Source organism: Pristiophorus japonicus, chromosome 14, assembly GCF_044704955.1.
Source record: "Pristiophorus japonicus isolate sPriJap1 chromosome 14, sPriJap1.hap1, whole genome shotgun sequence".
Classification (NCBI taxonomy): Eukaryota; Metazoa; Chordata; class Chondrichthyes; family Pristiophoridae; genus Pristiophorus; species Pristiophorus japonicus.
This window is the reverse complement of record NC_091990.1, coordinates 167078166-167100533: the sequence shown is the minus strand read 5'-3', so window position 1 is coordinate 167100533 and position 22368 is coordinate 167078166. Positions and strand designations below refer to the sequence as shown.

General features: G+C 47.0%; 1 protein-coding gene across 1 annotated transcript in view; it reads left to right on the top strand.

Annotated features, from left to right (window-relative positions):
* Positions 1-22368, top strand: part of epx (eosinophil peroxidase) — a 158668-nt gene that overhangs the window by 84618 nt on the left and 51682 nt on the right. Inside the window, exons 3-4 of the mRNA XM_070898665.1 lie at positions 1043-1136; positions 17110-17285. Coding sequence (XP_070754766.1) covers positions 1043-1136; positions 17110-17285 — 270 coding nt within the window. The remainder of the gene's footprint in view (positions 1-1042; positions 1137-17109; positions 17286-22368) is intronic.

The following is a 22368-nucleotide window of genomic DNA, read 5'->3' as shown; positions in this document are numbered from 1 at the left end:
AGTGGGGTCCACGGGTCAGTGGGCAGACCAGGATCCCTGGCTGACTTTCTCCTCTTTAACGCAGTGCGCCCAGCCCATTGTTACACCCTGAACTGCTAGCCTGGTTTAGATCAGATCATTCAGTGTAGACTCCAAAATCAAACCTGTAGTTTTCTTGTTTATAGACCACAGCTACCACTGGCTTCACCAACTGAGCCATAGGAAATGCTTCCAATTGGTTAGGGATTCTAGGACTAGAGGGCAGTCTCAGAATTAGAGCCCGACCTTTCAGGGGTGAAATTAAGAAACACTTCTACACACAAAGGGTGGTAGAAGTTTGGAACTCTGCCATTTGGGACCGAGATGAGGAGAAATTTCTTCACTCAGAGAATTGTGAACCTGTGGAATTCTCTACCACAGAAAGTTGTTGAGGCCAATTCGTTAGATATATTCAAAATGGAGTTAGATATGGCCCTTACGGCTAAAGGGATCAAGGGGTATGGAGAGAAAGCAGGAAAGGGATACTGAGGTGAATGATCAGCCATGATGTTATTGAATGATGGTGCAGGTTCGAAGGGCCGAATGGCCTACTGCTGCACCTATTTTCTATGTTTCTATGTTTCCGCAAACGGCAATTGATGCTCAATCAATTGTTAATTTTAAATCGGAGATTGATAGCTTTCCATTAACCAAAGGTATTAAGGGATATGGGCCAAAGGCGTTTGATCGCAGATCAGTTAGGCTGAATGGCCTACTCCTGTTCCTATGTTCCTAACTTTTAAACAGTTTTAATTCAGTATTACTGACATGGGAACAAAGGACAAGATTTCTGCTGAGACCAAAGCAGACAGTGATCAAATGAGAATTTCTCTGAAAATCACATCTCAATATCAGGATGAACTAAAAATGTTGCACAGAAAGCTTCCCCGTCTTGGCTCATGTGGGACAAAATAGGATATTAAAAACAATTATTTTTCTTACACCTAAAGTTTTTTCCATATTTATACTGTTAAATCTATTGTTTCAATCATTAAACCATGTGCCTTTTCTTGGGGCCTTACAGGATCGGTGACCCAGCGAGGAAGTGTGTTTGTCAATCAGGCATTCCATCAGGCACTTGATCTTGTCAATGCTGCCTACCAAAGATCCAGAGACAGGTAAGATTAAAAGACATTGAGGAAGGGACACACCGGAACCATTTTTTAAATTGGGATATCAGATGAAGGGCCGAGGCCCATTGTTCAGAACACCATCATCATCATAGGCAGTCCCTTGGAATCGAGGAAGACTTACTTCCATTTTAAAAATGAGTCCTTGGGTGGCGAAACAGTCCAATACGAGAGCCACAGTCCCTGTCACAGGTGGGACAGACAGTCGTTGAGGGTAAGGATGGGTGGGACTGGTTTGCCGCACGCTCTTTCCGCTGCCTGCACTTGATTTCTGCATGCTCTCGGCGATGAGACTCGAGATGCTCAGCGCCCTCCCGGATGCACTTCCTCCACTTAGGGCGGTCTTTGGCCAGGGACTCCCAGGTGTCGATGGGGATGTTGCACTTTATCAGGGAGGCTTTGAGGGTGTCCTTGTAACGTTTCCTCTGCCCACCTTTGGCTTGCACCAGGTGGGAAAGAGTAGACAGCATGCAGAGACAGCCCTCGTATCAATAAAATGAAGAAAGACAACAGAGAGTTTAAAGGCTGGCACATGTAGTGCTTGTTTTCATGTTCTTTGTAATCCAAGATTCAATGAAAATTAATCACTATTGTTGCTTAAAATATTCTGAACATCAGCATTCAGTAGGTCAGTCATAGCTTGCATACTCCATCTTTGCATCGGGACCATTTGTGATCGGGGCCCAGAAGAGGCGAGGGCCCAGGGGCAGCAGGGCCCAGCCCACACTGCGATATGTGTGCGCGCAAGGTCCGTGCAGCAGAGCAGGTCTCCAGTCGTCCTGGTTAATCCTTGCCACTGGACCAAGACCTCGCTCTGTCAAACGTGTGGTGGCTGGTGTGCAACGGTCACCCCACATTAAAAAAACCCACGCACAGGCATCTTCCACCCTTCAATACGTAGTTCAGGACCTGGAATAGTAGGTCCTTCATTGAAACACCTGTGAACTTGGAGATATTACACTCAATTCCTTCATCTAAATCATTGAAGTATATTGTAAAGAGCTGTGGTCCCAGCACTGAGCCCTGTGGCACCCCACTAGTCACTGCCTGCCATTCTGAAAAGGACCCGTTTATCCCGACTCTCTGCTTCCTGTCTGCCAACCAGTTCTCTATCCACATCAGTACATTACCCCCAATACCATGTGCTTTAATTTTGCACACCAATCTCTTGTGTGGGACCTTGTCAAAAGCCTTTTGAAAGTCCAAATACACCACATCCACTGGTTCTCCCTTGTCCACTCTACTAGTTACATCCTCAAAAAATTCCAGAAGATTTGTCAAGCATGATTTCTCTTTCATAAATTCTTACTGATGTCAGGCTAACCGTTCCATAATTACCCGTTTTCTCTCTCCCTCCTTTTTTTTAAAGTGATGTCACATTAGCTACCCTCCAGCCCATAGGAACTGATCCAGAGTCGATAGACTGTTGGAAAATGATCACCAATGCATCCCATTATTTCTAGGGCTACTTCCTTAAGTACTCTGGGATGCAGTCTATCAGGCCCTGGGGATTTATCGGCCTTCGATCCCATCAATTTCCCGAACACAATTTCCCAACTAACAAGGATTTCCTTCAGTTCCTCCTTCTCACGAGACCCTCGGTCCCCTAGTATTTCCGGAAGGTTATTTGTGTCTTCCTTTGTGAAGACAGACCAAAGTATTTGTTCAACAGTCTGCCATTTCTTTGTTCCCCATCATAAATTCACAGCCAGTTGTCGTGGTGCATATAGGTACCAACGATATAGGTAAAATATGGGATGAGGTCCTACAAGCTAAATTTAGGGAGCTAGGAGTTAAATTTAAAAGTAGGACCTCAAAGGTAGTAATTTCAGGATTGCTACCAGTGCCATGTGCTAGTCAGAGTAAGAATTGCAGGATAGCTCAGATGAATACGCGGCTTGAGGGGTGGTGCAGAAGGGAGGGATTCAAATTCCTGGGACATTGGAACTGGTTCTGGGGGAAGTGGGACCAGTACAAACCGGACAGTCTGCACCTGGGCAGGACCGGTACCAATGTCCTAGAAGGAGTGTTTGCTAGTACTGTTGGGGAGGGGTTAAACTAATATGGCAGGGGGGGTGGGAACCTATGCAGGGAGACAGAGGGAAGTAGAATGATAGAAAGATAGAAAGAAGGAAAGTAGAAGTGGAGGGCAGAGAAACCCAAGGCAAAAATCAAAAAAGGCCACAGTACAGCAACATTTTGAAGGGCAAACTGTGTTAAAAAGACAAGCCTGAAGGCTCTGTGTTTCAATGCGAGGAGTAGTCGTAATAAAGTGGACAAATTAACTGTGCAGGGAGCAATTAACGAATATGATATAATTGACATCACGGAGACGTGGCTCCAGGATGACCAAGGCTGGGAACTCAACATCCAGGGGTATTCAACATTCAGGAAGGATAGACAGAAAGGAAAAGGAGGTGGGGTGGCATTGCTGGTTAAAGAGGAAATTAACGCAATAGTAAGAAAGGACATTAGCTTGGAGGATGTGGAATCTGTATGGGTGGAGCTGCGGAATACCAAAGGGCAGAAAACGCTAGTGAGAGTTGTGTACAGACCACCAAACAGTAGTAGTGAGGTTGGGGACAGCATCAAACAAGCTTCCTCTCATATTCTATTTTCCCCCTCCTAATTAAACCCTTTGTCCTCCTCTGCTGAATTCTAAATTTCTCCCAGTCCTCAGGTTTGCTGTTTTTTCTGGCCAATTTATATGCCTCTTCCTTGGATTTAACATTATCCTTAATTTCCCTTGTTAGCCACTGTTGAGCCACTTTCCCCATTTTATTTTTACATAGAAACATAGAAACATAGAAAACAGGTGCAGGAGTAGGCCATTTGGCCCTTCGAGCCTGCACCGCCATTCAATATGATCATGGCTGATCATACCATCAGTACCTTTTTCTGCTTTCTCTTCATACACCTTGATCCCCTTAGCCGTAAGGGCCATATCTAACTCCCTTTTGAATATATCCAATGAACTGCCATCAACAACTCTCTGCGGCAGGGAATTCCACAGGTTAACAACTCTCTGAGTGAAGAAGTTTCGCCTCATCTCAGTCCTAAATGGCCTACCCCTTATCCTAAGACTATGTCCCCTGGTTCTGGACTTCCCCAACATTGGGAACATTCCTCCCGCATCTAACCTGTCCAGTCCCGTCAGAATCTTATACGTTTCTATGAGATCCCTTCATCCTTCTAAACTCCAGTGAATAAAGGCTCAGTTGATCCAGTCTCTCCTCATATGACAGTCCAGCCATCCCTGGAATCAGTCTGGTGAACTTCGCTGCACTTCCTCAATAGCAAGAACGTCCTTCCTCAGATTAGGAGACCAAAACTGAACACAATATTTCAAGTGAGGCCTCACTAAGGCCCTGTATAACTGCAGTAAGACCTTCTGCTCCTATACACAAATCCCCTAGCTATGAAGGCCAACATACCATTTGCCTTCTTCACCGCCTGCTGTACCTGTATGCCCACTTTCAGTGACTGATGAACCATAACACCCAGGTCTCGTTGCACCTCCCCTTTTCCTAATCTGCCGCCATCCAGATAATATTCTGCCTTCGTGTTTTTGCCCCCAAAATTGATAACCTCACATTTATCCACATTATACTGCATTTGCCATGTATTTGCCCACTCACCTAACCTGTCCAAATCATCCTGCAGCCTCTTAGCGTCCTCCTCACAGCTCACAACGTCACCCAGTTCGTGTCATCTGCAAACTTAGAGATATTACACTCAATTCCTTCATCTAAATCATTAATGTATATTGTAAAGACCTGCGGTCCCAGCACTGAGCCCTGCGGCACTCCACTAGTCACTGCCTGCTATTCTGAAAAGGACACGTTTATCCCGACTCTCTGCTTCCTGTCTGCCAACCAGTTCTCTATCCACGCCAGTACATTATCCCCAATACCATGCGCTTTGATTTTGCACACCAATCTCTTGTGCGGGACCTTGTCAAAATCCTTTTGAAAGTCCAACTACACCACATCCACCTTGTCTAGTCTGCTAGTTACATCCTCAAAAAATTCCAGAAGATTCGTCAAGCATGATTTCCCTTTCATAAATCCATGCTGATTGGGCCGATCCTGTCACTGCTTTCCAAATGCGCTGCTATTTCATCCTTAATGATTGATTCCAACATTTTCCCCACTACTGATGTCAGGCTAACCAGTCTATAATTACCCGTTTTCTCTCTCCCTCCTTTTTTAAAAAGTGGTGTTAGATTAGCTACCCTCCAGTCCATAGGAACTGATCCAGAGTCGATAGACTGTTGGAAAATTATCACCAATGCATCCACTATTTCTAGGGCCACTTCCTTAAGTACTCTGGGATGCAGATTATCAGGCCCCGGGGATTTATCGGCCTTCAGTCCCATCAATTTCCCTAACACAATTTCCCGCCTAATAAGGATATCCTTCAGTTCCTCCTTCTCACTAGACCTACTGTCCCCTGGTACATTTGGAAGGTTATTTGTGTCTTCCTTCATGAAGATAGAACCAAAGTATTTGTTCAATCGGTCTGCCATTTCTTTGTTCCCCATTATAAATTCACCTGAATCTGACTGCAAGGGACCTACATTTGTCTTCATTAATCTTTTTCTCTTCACATATTTATAGAAGCTTTTGCAGTCAGTTTTTATGTTCCCTGCAAGCTTCCTCACATACTCTATTTTCCCCCTCTTAATTAAACCCTTATTCTTCCTCTGTTGAATTCTAAATTTCTCCCAGTACTCAGGTTTGTTGCTTTTTCTAGCCGAATTATATGCCTCTTCCTTGGCTTTAACACTATCCTTAATTTCCCTTGTTAGCCATGGTTGAGCCACCTTCCCAGTTTTATTTTTACTCCAGACAGGAATGTATAATTGCTGAAGTTCATCCATGTGATCTTTACATATTTGCCATTGCTTATCCACCGTCAACCCTTTAAGTATCCTTTGCCAGTCTATTCTAGCCAATTCACACCTCATACTGTCGAAGTTACCTTTCCTTAAGTTCAGGACCCTAGTTTCCAAATTAACTGTGTCACTCTCCATCTTAATAAAGAACTCTACCATATTTTGGTCACTCTTCCCCAAGGGGCCTCGCACAACAAGATTGCTAATTAGTCCCTTCTCATTACATGTCAGGCCAGTCTAGGATGGCCAGCTCTCTAGTTGGTTCCTCGACATATTGGTCTAGAAAACCATCCCTAATACACTCCAGGAAATCCTCCTCCACCGCATTGCTACCAGTTTGGTTAGTCCAATCAATATGTAGGTTAAAGTCGCCCATGATAACTGCTGTACCTTTATTGCACACATCCCTTATTTCTTGTTCCCAACCTCACTACTACTGTTTGGTGGTCTGTACACAACTCCCATTAGCATTTTCTGCCCTTTGGAATTCCGCAGCTCCGCCCATACCGATTCCACATCATCCAGGCTAATGTCCCTCCTTACTATTGCATTAATTTCCTCTTTAACCAACAACACCACCCCGCCTCCTTTTCCTTTCTGTCTATCCTTCCCTGTTCCTATATTCAAATTCCCTAGCTATGAAGGCCAACATACCATTTGCCGCCTTCACCGCCTGCTGTATCTGCATGTCAACTTTCAATGACTGATGTACCATGACACCCAGGTCTCGTTGCACCTCCCCTTTTCCTAATCTGCCAGATAGGGATGTTCAATTGTTGAAGTTCATCCATGTAATCTTTAAATGTTTGCCATTGTCTATCCACCGTCAACCCTTTAAGTATCATTCGCTAATCTATTCTAGCCAATTCACGTCTCATACCATCGAAGTTAATGTGGATAAAGATACGGTTACCCACTTTGGTGGCAAAAACACAAAGGCAGAATATTATCTGAATGGCGGCAGATTAGGAAAAGGGGAGGTGCAACAAGACCTGGGTGTCATGGTACATCAGTCATTGAAAATTGACATGCAGGTACAGCAGGCGGTGAAGAAGGCAAATGGTATGTTGGCCTTCATAGCTAGGGGATTTGAGTATAGGAGCAGGGAAGTCTTACTGCAGTTGTACAGGGCCTTGGTGAGGCCTCACCTGGAATATTGCATTCAGTTTTGGTCTCCTAATCTGAGGAAGGATGTTCTTGCTTTTGAGGGAGTGCAGCGAAGGTTCACCAGACTGATTCCCGGGATGGCGGGACTGACATAAGAGGAGAGACTGGCTCGACTGGGCCTCTATTCATTGGAGTTTAGAAGGATGAGAGGGAATCTCATAGAAACATATAAAATTCTGATGGGACTGGACAGGTTAGATGCAGGAAAAATGTTCCCGATGTTGGGGAAGTCCAGAACCAGGGGACACAGTCTAAGGATAAGGGGTAAGCCATTTAGGACTGAGATGAGGAGAAACTTCTTCACTCAGAGACTTGTTAACCTGTGGAATTCTCTACCACAGAGAGTTGTTGATGACAATTCATTGGATATATTCAAAAGGGAGTTAGATGTGGCCCTTCTGGCTAAAGGGATCAAGGGGTATGGAGAGAAAGCAGGAAAAGGGTACTGAAGTTGCATGATCAGCCATGATCATATTGAATGTTGGTGCAGGCTCGAAGGGCCGAATGGCCTGCTCCTGCACCTATTTTTAAATTTCTATGTTTCTATGTAACTCATCCCTTTTCGGCGTGGAAGCAAGTCATCCTCGGCCTCGAGGGACTGCGCATGATGATGATCTTTGCAGTCTTCCTTGCTTGAGTTATCTGGATCAAACCAGTTACTACTTAATACATTGTCAAACATTGATATTTAAGGATAACAGAGCGCAAGAAAAGTATCAACCGTGGATAGATATTTGGGAGACGCTGGTGGCAATTGAAAACACTTTGATTAAAACATGAAATGTAATTCATTATTATTTCCCCGGCCCATCCCCTCCAGCACTCTTTCTCAGTTGATTCCCCAAACAAGATGATTGGGATGTGTTCCTACTCCGAATGATATAATTAATCCAATCACTAGGTTATGCGCTGGAGCAACCCCGGTGACCTTAACCCTGTGAAGGTTACACACCCATGTGGGTGAGGGGGGAAATAGTCTGCCACTCCATGCCATGCAGCATGGGCACTGCAATTTGCTGCTTCACTGGCATCCAATTACTCAATCTTCAATAAAGGGACCATACAAAGGAGGCGTGTCATACCTCCTTTGAGGGAACAAAACTCAAATCTGGTCCAGTGTAGGATACCCTCAAAATAAATCTGGGTCTGTTTTCTTTTCCTGTTTCCCTTTATGTTCCGAGGTCATCCAATATTGACCAGGAATAGGTTCATATCTAGTCCAGTTGTTGCACAACTGCAGCATAAAACGATAAATAGGTCAGTCCTAAATCTGTGGAATTCACTGCCTCGGAGAGCTGTGGAAGCTGGGACGTTGAATAAATTTAAGACAGAGATAGATAGTTTCTTAACCGATAAGGGCTAAGGTTATGGGGAGCGGGCAGGGAACTGGAGCTGAGTCCATGATCAGATCAGCCATGATCGTATTAAATGGCGGAGCAGGCTCGAGGGGCTGTATGGCCTACTCCTGCTCCTATTTCTTATGTTCTTATGTTCTAAATTGGCAATTTCATTCAGAGATATCTCAAAGATAGCTGATGTTGGAAAAGAAAATTTCACAGTGGTGCAACAGAGGTATTGTGAGATTTGAAGTTATTATCGAGGCAGTATAGAAGGAGCTTTACTCTGCATTTAATTGTTAGCTTGGCTCAGTAACTCACACTTTTGTCTCTGAGTCAAAAGGTTGTGGGTTCTAAGGTCACAGAACATGACTGCATGAAAGGTTACTGCACAAGATAAAAGTTCACGGGGTTGGGGGTAATATATTAGCATGGATAGAGGATTGGCTAACTAACAGAGAACAGAGAGTCAGGATAAATTGTTAATTCTCTGGTTGGCAACCAGTAACTAGTGGGGAGCCGCAGGGATCAGTGCTGGGACCCCAACTATTTACAATCTATATTAACGACTTGGAAGAAGGGCCCGAGTGTAACGTAGTCAAGTTTGCTGACGATACAAAGATGGGAGGAAAAGCAATGTGTGAGGACACAAAAAATTTGCAAAAGGACATAGACAGGCTAAGTGAGTGGGCAAAAATTTGGCAGATGGAGTATAATGTTGGAAAGTGTGAGGTCATGCACTTTAGCAAAAAAAAATCAAAGAGCAAGTTATATTTAAATGGAGAAAGATTGCAAAGTGCTGCAGTACAGTGGGACCTGGGGGTACTTGTGCATGAAACACAAAAGGATAGTGTGCAGGTACAGCAAGTGATCAGGAAGGCCAATGGAATCTTGGCCTTCATTGTAAAGGGGATGGAGTATAAAAGCAGGGAAGTCTTGCTACAGCAATATAGGGTATTGGCGAGGACACACCTGGAATACTGCATACAGTTTTGGTTTCCATATTTACGAAAGGATATACTTGCTTTGGAGGCAGTTCAGAGAAGGTTCACTAGATTGATTCCGGAGATGAGGGGGTTGACTTATGAGGAAAGGTTGAGTAGGTTGGGCCTCTACTCATTGCAGTTCAGAAGAATGAGAGGTGATCTTATCAAAACATATAAGATTATGAAGGGGCTTGACAAGGTGGCTGCAGAGAAGATGTTTCCACTGATGGGGGAGACTAGAACTAGAGGGCATGATGTTAGAATATCGGGCCACCCATTTAAAACTGAGATGAGGAGGAATTTCTTCTCTCAGAGGGCTGTAAATCTGTGGAATTCGTTGCCCCAGAGAGCTGTGGAAGCTGGGACATTGAATAAATTTAAGACAGAAATAGAAAGTTTCTTAACCGATAAGGGGATAAGGGGTTATGGGGAGCGGGCGGGGAAGTGGAGCTGAGTCCATGACCAGATCAGCCATGATCATATTAAATGGCGGAGCAGGCTCGAAGGGCCTTATGGCCTACTCCTGCTCCTATTTCTTATATTCTTATGTTCTTATGCTGATACTTCAACAACAATTTGAATATAGTGCTTTTTGATATGTCCTTACTATACAGTATAAATGTACACGAGGCCCATATTTGAGAGAAGGTCACTCAGTGACCAGTTACCTTTATTACCAAGAGCTCAAGAGACAGACGGTGGGTGGAGCTTCCCCTTTTATACCTGAAAGTCCAGGTTAGGAGTGTCTCCCACAAGTTCGCCCCCTGTGGTCAGTGTTCTCAAGGTATACAACTTAGGTCAGCTCATACATGGGTTACAATGGCAGTTGAATACATGACATCACCCCCCCCCACCCCCGCAAAGTTTTATTGGGATCACAGGTTAAGTCTCCCTGGTGGTTTACGCTCCCTTGTAGAGTGCCTGAGTTGGGGCTCCGGTTGTTGGGCGCTGGCCTGAGTGTCTGCTGTCTGCGGTGCCTCAGGCCTGTCCGGACTGCCCACAGTGACTGGGCTCTCCTCCACTTGGTTCCGGTGTTCGGTCACCTGTGGTGGAGTGAACTCTACATCGTGTTCTTCCTCTGCTTCTTCTATGGGGTTGCTGAACCTCCTTTTAGTTTGATCCACGTGTTTACGGCAGATTTGTCCATTGGTAAGTTTAACGACCAAAACTCTATTCCCCTCTTTGGCAATCACAGTGCCTGCAAGCCATTTGGGCCCTGCAGCATAATTAAGGACAAAAACAGGGTTATTGACATCAATACATCGCGCCCTCACATTCCTGTCATGGTAGTCACATTGTGACTGACGCCTGCTCTCAACAAGTTCTTTCATGGTGGGGTGTATAAGAGATAACCTGGTTTTGAGCATCCTTTTCATTAGCAGATCTGCGGGTGGAACCCCTGTGAGTGAGTGTGGTCGGGATCTATTGGCCAACAGGAGGCGTGATAAGCGGCTTTGTAGGGAACCTCCTTGGATTCTGAACATCCCCTGTTTGATTATCTGCACTGCTCGTTCTGCCTGGCCGTTTGAGGCCGGCTTGAACGGTGCCGTTCTGACATGGTTGATTCCATTGCCTACCATGAAGTCCTGGAATTCAGTGCTTGTGAAGCACGGGCCATTGTCGCTGACCAAGACATCCGGTAGACCATGGGTGGTGAACATTGCCCGTAGACTTTCTACCGTGGCAGAGGATGTGCTTGAATTTAAAGTGGCACACTCAATCCATTTGGAGTAGCGTCTACTACAACCAAAAACATTTTTCCCATGAAAGGACCTGCATAGTCCACATGGATGCATGACCATGGCTTGGCGGTCCAGGACCAGGGGCTAAGGGGGGCTTCCCTGAGTGCGTTGCCCAGCTGAGCACACGTGTTGCACCTGCGAACACAAAGTTCCAGGTCTGCATCTATCCCTGGCCACCAAACATGTGACCTAGCAATTGCCTTCATCATGACAATGCCCGGGTGTTCATTGTAAAGTTCTCTGATAAACACCCCTCTGCCCTTCTGGGGCATGACTTCTCGGTTTCCCCAAAGTAGGCAATCGGCCTGAATCGAGAGTTCATCCTTGCGCCTATGAAACGGTTTAAACTCCTCAGGGCATGCCCTGTACGTGGCTGCCCAGTCCCCATTCAGGACACATTTCTTAACTAAAGACAGTAGCGGGTCTCTATTTGTCCAGACTTTAATCTGACGGGCTGTCACAGGTGAGCCTTCACTTTCGAAAGCTTCAACAGCTATGACCATCTCAACATCATGCTCAGTTGCCCCCTCAGTGGTGGCTAGTGGGAGCCTGCTGAGTGCATCGGCGCAGTTTTCGGTGCCCGGTCTGTGCCGAATTGTGTAGTCATAGGCGGCTAACATAAGTGCCCACCTCTGTATGCGGGCCGATGCATTTGCATTTATGGCCTTGTTGTCGACCAAAAGGGATGTTAGCGGTTTGTGATCCGTCTCCAGCTCAAATTTCCTGCCAAACAGGAACTGGTGCATTTTTTTTACTGCATATACACATGCTAGTGCTTACTTTTCTACCATCCCGTAGCCCTTTTCTGCCTGGGACAGACTTCTGGAGGCATAAGCTATCGGCTGTAACTGACCATTGGTATTCACATGCTGCAACACACACCCGACCCCATAGGATGACGCATCACACGTTAAAACTAGTTTCTTACACGGGTTTTATAACGTCAACAGTTTGTTGGAGCATAACAAATTGCGTGCTCTATCAAAAGCCCTTTCCTGGCTGTCCCCCCAGACCCAATTGTGACCTTTGCATAGGTCTGATCCCGTCTGCTGCTACCCTCCTCCCCAGGAATTCTACCTCTGGAGCTAGGAAGACGCACTTCGCCTTTTTCAGTCGCAGACCTACCCGGTCCAGTCTGCGTAGCACCTCCTCCAGGTTGCGGAGGTGTTCTTCAGGATCGCGACCCGTGATGAGGATGTCGTCTTGAAAAACCACCGTCCTTGGAATCGACTCGAGGAGGCTTTCCATATTTCGCTGAAAGATCGCGGCGGCCAAACGAATCCCAAACTGATATCTATTATACTCAAACAACTCCTTGTGTGTCGTGATGGTGATCAGCTTCTTTGACTCACTCGCCAGCTCCTGGGTCATGTAAACCGAGGTCAGGTTCAATTTTGAAAAAAGTTTGCCACCGGATAGCGTCGCAAAGAGGTCCTCCGCTCTCGGTAGCGGGTACTGGTCTTGGAGTGACACCCGATTGATGGTGGCCTTGTAATCGCCACATATCCTGACCGACCCATCCGCACGATCGGGCTCGCCCAGTCACTGAATTCGACTGGCGAGATGATGCCTTCCCTCAGCAGGCGGTCCAATTCACATTCTATCTTTTCCCACATCACATACGGCACCACTCTGGCCTTGTGGTGTACTGGCCTGGCGTCCGGGTTTATGTGAATCACTACCTTGGTCCCCATGAAAGTGCCAATGCCGGGTTGAAATAATGAGTCAAATTTGTCCAGGATCTGTGAGCATCATACTCGCTCCACAGAAGAAATTGCATTGACATCGCCCCATTTCCAGTTCATGACAGCAAGCCAACTCTTCCCCAGTAGTGCGGGACCATCCCCCGGGACAATCCAGAGTGGCAACCTGTTCTCCGAATCTTTGTGGGTCACGACTACCATGGCGCTACCTGGCACCAGAATGATCTCCTTTGTATATGTCCATGGCTGTGCGTCAATCGGCAATAATTTTTTCCTCCTGGCCTTGGACACCCACAACCTTTCGAACTGTTTGATACGCATCAGGGACTGGCTGGCCCCCATGTCTAACTCCATTGATACTGGGATGCCATTGAGGAGCACTTTCATCATTATCGGTGGCGTCCTGGTATATGAGCTGTCTATGTGCTCCACATGAACTCACTGAACTTCAGCTTCCAGCGATTTCCCTCAGTGTTCATTTGGCCTCGTAGGGCTTACATCGGGCCTGTCCTCCTCATACATCAACCTGGCTGCAGGCTTCCAGCACATATGTGCCAAGTGACCACTGACGTTACAGTTTCTGCAGGTATATTGCTGATACCTGCAAGCTCTGGCTGGATGTTTGCCTCCACACCTCCAGCATGAGCTGGAGGCCCCATTGTTGGAAACAAAAGGTCCATTACCAGTCGATCGTCTCTGACTGTCTCTGTAACTGTCCTTAAGCGCACCATTAACAGATGTTGATGGCCCCATTACTGGCCGCATTGTCCATTGTGATGGCATGAATCGCCGTTCAGCTAGCCATTGTCTCTGTTGAGTTCCCCCGTTGGGTTCGACTACATGCTGGGGCATGTCCGATTGCCCTTGTCTGCCTCGAGAACTGTGTGCCACTTTAACAATGTTGACTCCCTGGTTGTTTGCCGCATTTGAGCCAAGATTTTTGTCATACATCATTCTGGTCTCTTCCTCCCCTGAGATAAATGTCTGGGCTATCAGAACCGCCGCTTCCAAGATCAAGTCTTTGGTCTCAATCAGTTTCCTGAAAACCCCAGCGTGCCCAATGCCCTCAATAAAAACGTCTCGCAGCATCTGCGCTCTGCATGCATCTGGGAATTTACATAGGCTCACCAGTCGCCGGGGGTCTGCCACGAAGTCTGGAACGCTTTGCCCTTCTCGCTGCCGGTGCGTGTAAAACCAATGTCTCACCATGTGCATGCTGCTCGCCGGTTTAAAGTGTTCCCTGATCAACTTACTGAGCTCTTCAAAAGTCTTGTCCGCCGGCTTCTCTGGCGCTAGAAGGTCCTTCATCAGGGAGTACGTTCTGGATCCACAAACCGTCAGGAGATGAGCCCTGAGTTTGTCAGCCGAATCCTGTCCCAACCATTCCTTAGTGACAAAACTTTGCTGTCGTCTCTCAATAAAGTCGTCCCAATCATCACCAACACAGTACCTCTCTTCTGTGCTGCTAGTGGCCATGTTCGCGTGGTTTAAATCCCAGTTTCTCATCGCCAATGATATGTCCTTACTATACAGTATAAATGCACACGAGGCCCATATTTGAGAGAAGGTCACTCTGTGACCAGTTACCTTTATTACCAAGACCTCAAGAGACAGACAGTGGGTGGAGCTTCCCCTTTTATACCTGAAAGTCCAGGTTAGGAGTGTCTCCCACAAGTTCGCCCCCTGTGGTCAGTGTTCCCAAGGTGTACAACTTAGGTCAGCTTATACATGGGTTACAATGACAGTTGAATACATGACACTTTTAAAATAGTAAAAATGTCCCACGCTGCATAATGCTCAGTACTGGAAGTGCTGCATTGTTAGAGTTGCCTTTCTCTGGATGAGACACTAAGCTGAGGCCATCTATCTGTTTATGCTAGGGAGTTATCCTGGCTCATATACTTTGCTCCGCCAATATTAGCTGCTCATGTGAGGTCTTGCTGGCTGCTGAGTGTGTTTACATAACAACAACTGCGCTTCAAAGTTCATCACCATGTGAAGTGATTTGGGATGCTTGAGAGATGCGGCATTGCATTATAAAAGTGCAAATTATTTTCTTATCTAACCTGTGCTGTACCTGGCCTGAGAGTGTTTGATAGGGGAATGTGATGGTGGTAGGTTTGCTTTGTATCTATCTCATCCTGTAGCTGAATTGGAAATTTAAGAGTGGAAGCAAGTCTTCCTTGATTCCGAGGGACTGCCGATGATGATGATGGTCAGGCAACAACTGTGGAGAGAGAAACAGAGTTAACGTTTCAGGTCGATGACCCAAGTAGCAGGACATTTGCAAAAGCACGATTCAGTCAAGCATTGGTTTTATGAGGAGAGACTGGATCGACTGGGCCTTTATTCACTGGAGTTTAGAAGGATGAGAGGGGATCTCATAGAAACATATAAAATTCTGACGGGCCTGGACAGGTTAGATGCAGGAAGAATGTTCCCGATGTTGGGGAAGTCCAGAACCAGGGTTCACAGTCTTAGGATAAGGGGTAAGCCATTTAGGACTGAGATGAGGAGGAACTTCTTCAGTCAGAGAGTTGTTAACCTGTGGAATTCCCTGCCGCAGAGAGTTGTTGATGCCAGTTCATTGGATATATTCAAGAGGGAGTTAGATATGGCCCTTACTGCTAAAGGGATCAAGGGGTATGGAGAGAAAGCAGGAAAGGGGTCCTGAGAGAATGATCAGCCATGATCTTATTGAATGGTGGTGCTGGCTCGAATGGCCTACTCCTGCACCTATTTTCTATGTTTCTATGTTTCTATGAAAAGGAAATCATGTTTGACAAATTTGCTGGAGTTCTCATATAATAAGTCTTACAGTGTTAGGTCTTAATCCAGTGACAAGGGTTAACCAAGACGACTGGAGACCAAGCTCTGCTGCACTGACCTAGTGCGCACACATACTCCTACTGTCCATGGATCACCCGTGCTGCCCCTGGGCAGTAGGAAATAAAATAAAAACCTAAGAGAAAAGGGTGATACTGGCCTGCTACAACACAGTACACAAACCATCTGCGAGAGAGGCTTCACTGCTGGCATCCGATAATTTCAAACATACAATGATTGTATCGAACAAATTAATTTGCCTGCTGATCTTTTCTTAGATCACACAAAATGCTGCTTTTCAACAAAGAAAACGAGCCTAGACATTCTTTGAGGAATTCTTTAGGTATACATCATGTTTTCCATTAAGATTCACCTGCTGTGCCTTAAGATGATGCTTATTTCTGGCAAGCTGGAAAATGGCATCAGCCAATGAGGAAAGTTGCCCAGATGGAATACACCCTCTAGTGGCCAAATGTCATCATCATAGGTAGTCCCTCGGAATCGAGGAAAACTTGCTTCCACTCTAAAAGTGAGTTCTCAGGTGGCTGAACAGTCCAATACAGGAATTACAGTCCCTGTCACAGGTGGGACAGATAGTCGTTGAGGGAAAGGGTGGGTGGGACAGGTTTGCCGCACGCTCCTTCCGCTGCCTGCGCTTGATTTCTGCACGCTCTCGGTGATGAGACTCGAGGTGCTCAGCATCCTCCCGGATGCACTTCCTCCACTTAGGGCGATCTTTGGCCAGGGACTCCCAGGTGTCAGTGGGGATGTTGCACTTTATCAGGGAGGCTTTGAGGGTGTCCTTGTAACGTTTCCTCTGCCCACCTTTGGTCATTTGCCGTGAAGGAGTTCCGAGTAGAGCACTTGCTTTGGGAGTCTCGTGTCTGGCATGCGGACAATGTGGCCCGCCCAGCGGAGCTGATCAAGTGTGGTCAGTGCTTCAATGCTGGGGATGTTGGCCTGGTCGACGACATTAACGTTGGTGCATCTGCCCTCCCAGGGGATTTGCAGGATCTTGCGGAGACATCGTTGCAACTGCATCGCACCATCGCTAAAGACATCCACCGGTTGGCAACATGGGAGTCTTGCCATTTTCTTCTCTGCAACTCACTCAGTAGAATCGCTGTGAATAAGGGAGTTCCTTTCATGGGTTGAGACGGGTTGTATTCTCATGCAACTAATTAATAATTTTTAATTGGCTATGTACTGCAGCTTCCACTGGGAGGGCAGAGGGAGGGATGTAGTGGGAGGTTCACTGCCACGGGTAAACCAGCTGCGCTAAGTTGTGTTCTTTGTTTCCCAGGAGTAAAGCAGCGCTGGCCGAAGGATCCATTAGTGCCAATGACCTGCTCCGCTTCTTCAAACATCCTGTAGCCGAGACTCGCACCACAGTGAGGGCAGCTGAACTGATGGAGACCACCATAGAACTCATTCGTCAGATGGTTTACACCCAGGAGAAAATATACAGGAATGCAACGGGTAAACGACAACATGCTTAAAGCAAAAACGTCCCACGGCAATTTACAGAATAGTAATAAATCCCAAGTGGGATTGGGAATGGGATCAGCATCATCTTCATCATAGGCAGTCCCTCGGAATCGAGGAAGACTTGCCTCCACTCTAAAACTGAGTCCTTAGGTGGCTGAACAGTCCAATACGAGAGCCACAGTCCCCGTCACAGGTGGGACAGATAGTCGTTGAGGGAAGGGGTGGGTGGGACTGGTTTGCTGCACACTCCTTCCGCTGACTGCGCTTGATTCCTGCATGCTCTCGGCGATGAGACTCGAGGTGCTCAGCGCCCTCCCGGATGCACTTCCTCCACTCAGGGCGGTCTTTGGCCAGGGACTCCCAGGTGTCAGTGGGGATGTTGCATTTTATCAGGGAGGCTTTGAGGGTGTCCTTGGAACATTTCCTCTGCCCACTTTGGGCTTGTTTGCCGTGAAGGAGCTCTGAGTAGAGCGCTTGCTTTGGGAGTCTCGTGTTAGGCATGCGAACAATGTGGCCCGCCCCGCAGAGCTGATCAAGTGTGGTCAGTGCTTCAATGCTGGGGATGTTGGCCTGGTCGAGGATGCTAATGTTGGTGCATCTGTCCTCCCAGGGGATTTGCAGGATCTTGCGGAGACATCGTTGGTGGTATTTCTCCAGCGACTTGAGGTGTCTACTGTACATGGTCCATGTCTCTGAGTCATTCAGGGGTCAGTGGAGGTTGTGACAGACTCTGATAACAAAGTTCTCGGCCTTCCTGTTGTGACTCAAAGACTTTTGCTAATATCAGGACCTTGGATGAGGAAAAAAAAGACTAAAATCCGATCTAGATGCAATGGGGGAATGATTCCACATCTAGAAGATGACAATTAATATCGGTGAATGTGGTGTTATGCACATGTTAGGCCTAAGACCAAGCCCGAGTATGCCATACAGGGTTCTAGTTTTTTGAGTGGGAAAGAGATCTAGGTGTCATAGTTCATAGTTCATGACCAGGGCCATGAAGCTATAGCAAAACCAAATAGACTATTAGATGTATGGCTAGGACAACCCAATACAAAGCAAAAAGGCACTTTAATGTTCTTATAATATGGCATAGTACGAGACCTTGTTTAGGCCTCTGTTCAGAATACTTTGCCCAGTTTGGTCACCTCACATGCTGGGAGATATAGAAGCCCCGGAAAAGGTACAGAGGATGGCCACTAGATAAATATCTAGTTTAGAGGCCATCAGTGACATGATAGGCTTAGAGAGTTTGGTCTTCTTCTCTAGAAAGCATGGACTTCGAAGTGAGTTGATTGCGATCTTTAAAATAAGGACGTGCTTATTTGTATTGCAAAAATGGCCACCATGTTCTACCCCTTATTTCTGATTGGTCCCCTTGGAGGATAAGCCACACCCTGAAGTTTCAGAGGAATGTGTCACTGGATCCGCCCATCCCAAGGTCTCACTGACTTTGCAAATTATAACTCGATCCACTTTGACTTCCTGAAGCGACAGAGGACAGAGCTTCCCAGAAGACAGCAAGGGCCAGCCAAAGTGCCTTACCCCAGTCCAAATACATGCCTCCCCCCGCCCCCCCATAGATGAGGCATTGTGTGCGGATTGTTAACAGGTTTATTGGGTATGAAGTGAATAGTGACAGTGTCGTGACTTCTGGATATCATCCACTCAATGATATCCCTTGTAGGGGGCTGGAAGAATGTGATCCATCTTCCCTGAGTTCCCTCTCTCCCCTCCGATACCCCTCCCCCCAACCGTCTCTCCCCCCACTCTCTCTCTCTTCCCCCTGCCTCTCTCTCTCCCCCAGTTTCTCTCCCTCTCCCCCACTCTCTCTCTCCCCCCACTCTCTCTCTCTCTCTCCCCACTCTCTCTCCCCCCCCAGCCTCTCTCTCCCCCCCAGCCTCTCTCTCTCCCCCACTCTCTCTCTCTCCCCAGTCTCTCTCCCCCCCAGCCTCTCTCTCCCCACAGTCTCTCCCCCCACTCTCTCTCTCTCCCTTGTCTCTCTTTCTTCCCAGTCTCTTTCTCTTTCTCCCCCACTCTCTCTCTCTCCCCCAGTCTCTCTTCCCCCCCACCCCCAGTTTCTCTCTCTCCCCCACCCCAGTCTCTTTCTCTCCTCCCCCAGCCTCTCTCTCTCTCTCCCAGTCTCTCTCCCCCCCAGTCTCTCTCTCTCTCTCCCCCCAGCCTCTCTCTCTCCCCCACTCTCTTTCTCTCTCCCCCCAGCCTCTCTCTCCCCCTCAGTCTCTCTCACTGTCCCCCCAGCCGCTCTCGGCCCCCCGGTGGGTGGGGGCAGGGGGAGAGTCGAGGCTTCAGGTCCTGCTTCTCGGCACCACGTGGAGGGAACGATTCTGGGCCGGGAGGGGGCGGGGGGGGTGGAGCTTGACAGGGGGCGGGGCTTGTCACATGTCTGTCAAAAAAAGGTGCAGTACAAATAATGAAAGGATTAACTTTGATCCATGTGGATAGACTGAGTTAGATAGGTCAGGGAGAATCAGGGCATGTTGGTATAAGTTACGTAGACATAGATCTAGGTTTCATATCAGGAGGCTTTTCTTTTCAAAAAGGGACATCGAGCTTTGGAACAAGTTTTATTGTAAATGTTTAAAAGGGAGCTGAAGGAGATCCTGTGTGTGACTGATTTCACAGCGTATAAAAGGTAGGTGAGGTATTGGGTCACGGTAACTGTGGTCTCCTAGATCTTGTTTTGATCGCCTTCGGGAATCAAGGAGGAATTGCCTAGAATTTATTTTCCCTGAATTAGTCTAGGGTTTATTTTCATCTGTTTTTTTGCCTTCCCAGCTTAACAGCGGTCAGCTGTGGCTCAGTGGGCAGCACTCTCGCCTCTGTGTCAGAAGGTTGTGGGTTCAAGTCCCACTCCAGGGACTTGAGCACAAAAATCTAGGCTGACACTCCCAGTGCAGTACTGAGGGAGTGCTGCACTGTCGGAGGTGCCATCTTTTGGATGAGATGTTAAACCGAGGCCCCGTCTGCTCTCTCAGGTGGATGTAAAAGATCCCACAGCACTATTTAGAAGAAGAGCAGGGGAGTTCTCCCTGGTGTCCTGGGGTCAATATTTATCTCTCAATCAACATAACAAAAACAGATGATCTGGTCATTATCACATTGCTGTTTGTGGGAATTTACTGTGTATAAATTGGCTGCCACGTTTCCCACATTACAACAACGACTACACTTCAAAAAGTGCTTCATTGGTTGTAAAGCGCTTTGGGACATATGATGGTCAATAAAGGTGCTATATAAATGCAAGTCTTTCTTTTCCTTTCTCCCAGGAGATTATGTGACTGTTGTCATGATGCTGAGTTATTCTATGGGACGGGCTGAATGGACCACGAGCTGTCCGCTGTTTTTGTATGTTCGTAAAACACTCCTTCACACACACACACAATTCTCTCTCTCACTTTGATGCACACATCCCTGTCCCATGTTCTTTATTCTCTTCTTCCCTGCTCTTTTTTTAAATAGTGCCGTGGGATCTTTTACATCCGCTTGAGAGAGCAGACGGGACCTCGGTTTAATGTCTCATCCGAAAGACGGCACCTCCGACAGTGCGGCACTCTCTCAGTACTGCACTGGAGTGTCAGCCTAGATTTCTGTGCTCAAGTCCCTGGAGTGGAAGGTGAGAGCAGATCCAGGGTAAAATCTCCAGTGAGTGTTCTTTACAAACGGTTGGTAGAAACTACTCAGGTATTTTACCCATCCATTTAATCTCCTGGGCAAACATTCTGTGTGTTTTCTTTCTCGGACCCCAAAGGTAAACAAAACCTTTGAACCCTGCATTCTATACTGTATATTCCAAACCAGTTACTTTCCTTAATATCACATTTTCAGTGATGCAAAGTTCATCAAGTGCATTGCTTGACCATCTCCACGTGCTATTAGAATCATTGGTTTACTAAGACTGAATAAGTCTAGCTTTATTTTTATTACAGGGACGCCAAGACTTTTACCATTGTATTGGGGATTGCATTTTGTCTGTTTCTCCATCAAAATCGCAAACCTTGCTTATAACCCTCAACCCTCATGTTAATCGGACATTCACCCAGCTGTGTGGTCACCGTGTGGAGCATTAACTGCTGCAGCTAGTAATCTGTTCCGCTTGTTCACTATTGTAGGGGAAAAGATCGCTCCAATTCAAAGTCTTGTTTGAAACTTGTTAATCTCCTACCCCTGCCTTGTAGCTTAATGCAGATCCAAATGAAATACTCTGATGTCTCAGTGGATAACTGATGTAGCACTGGAGCTTCTCAGCTTCAACGCCCTCTCTCTACCGGCTTACTTGACACTCCAGTGCAGTACTGAGGGAGTGCCACACTGTCGGAGGTGCTGCCTTTCTGATGACACGTTAAACCAAGGCCCCTTCTACTCTCTCAGGTGGACGTAAAAGATCCCACGGCACTATTTAGAAGATGAGCAGGGGAGCTATCCCTGGTGTTCTGGCCAATATTTATCCCTCAAAAGCACGCTGAGCACCTCGAGTCTCATCGCCGAGAGCATGCAGAAATCAAGCGCAGGCAGCGGAAAGAGCGTGCGGCAAACCAGTCCCACCCACCCTTTCCCTCAACGACTATCTGTCCCACCTGTGACAGGGACTGTGGTTCCCGTATTGGACTGTTCAGCCACCTAAGGACTCATTCTAAGAGTGGAAGCAAGTCTTCCTCGATTTCGAGGGACTGCCTACGATGATGATGACTTGATCTAAACTGGGGCAGCAATTGGGTTGCAACATTTGGGTCTGAGTGTCCCGCAAATGGGAAAAAGCAGCCAGGATTCCAATTCCTGAACCCGCTCAAGTGACCTGTGCTAGAAAGTGCCCGTGCAGATATCAGGCGAGGGCAGGAAAGGGGTTGGACTGTGATGCTCTCAGTGGTGGAACAGCCTCACTGTCTAGATCCACACGCGAAGAATGATCACTCGGGTGAGGGAAGGGGATTTTCAATATGAATCAGTGCCTTCAGGGGAATTGAGGGGGGAACTGAAAACACGAGTGGCTAGAAGCTTGGTGATCTTGCGACTGGATGTTTAGTGATATTTCACCCTTTTTGGCAAAAACCCGGTC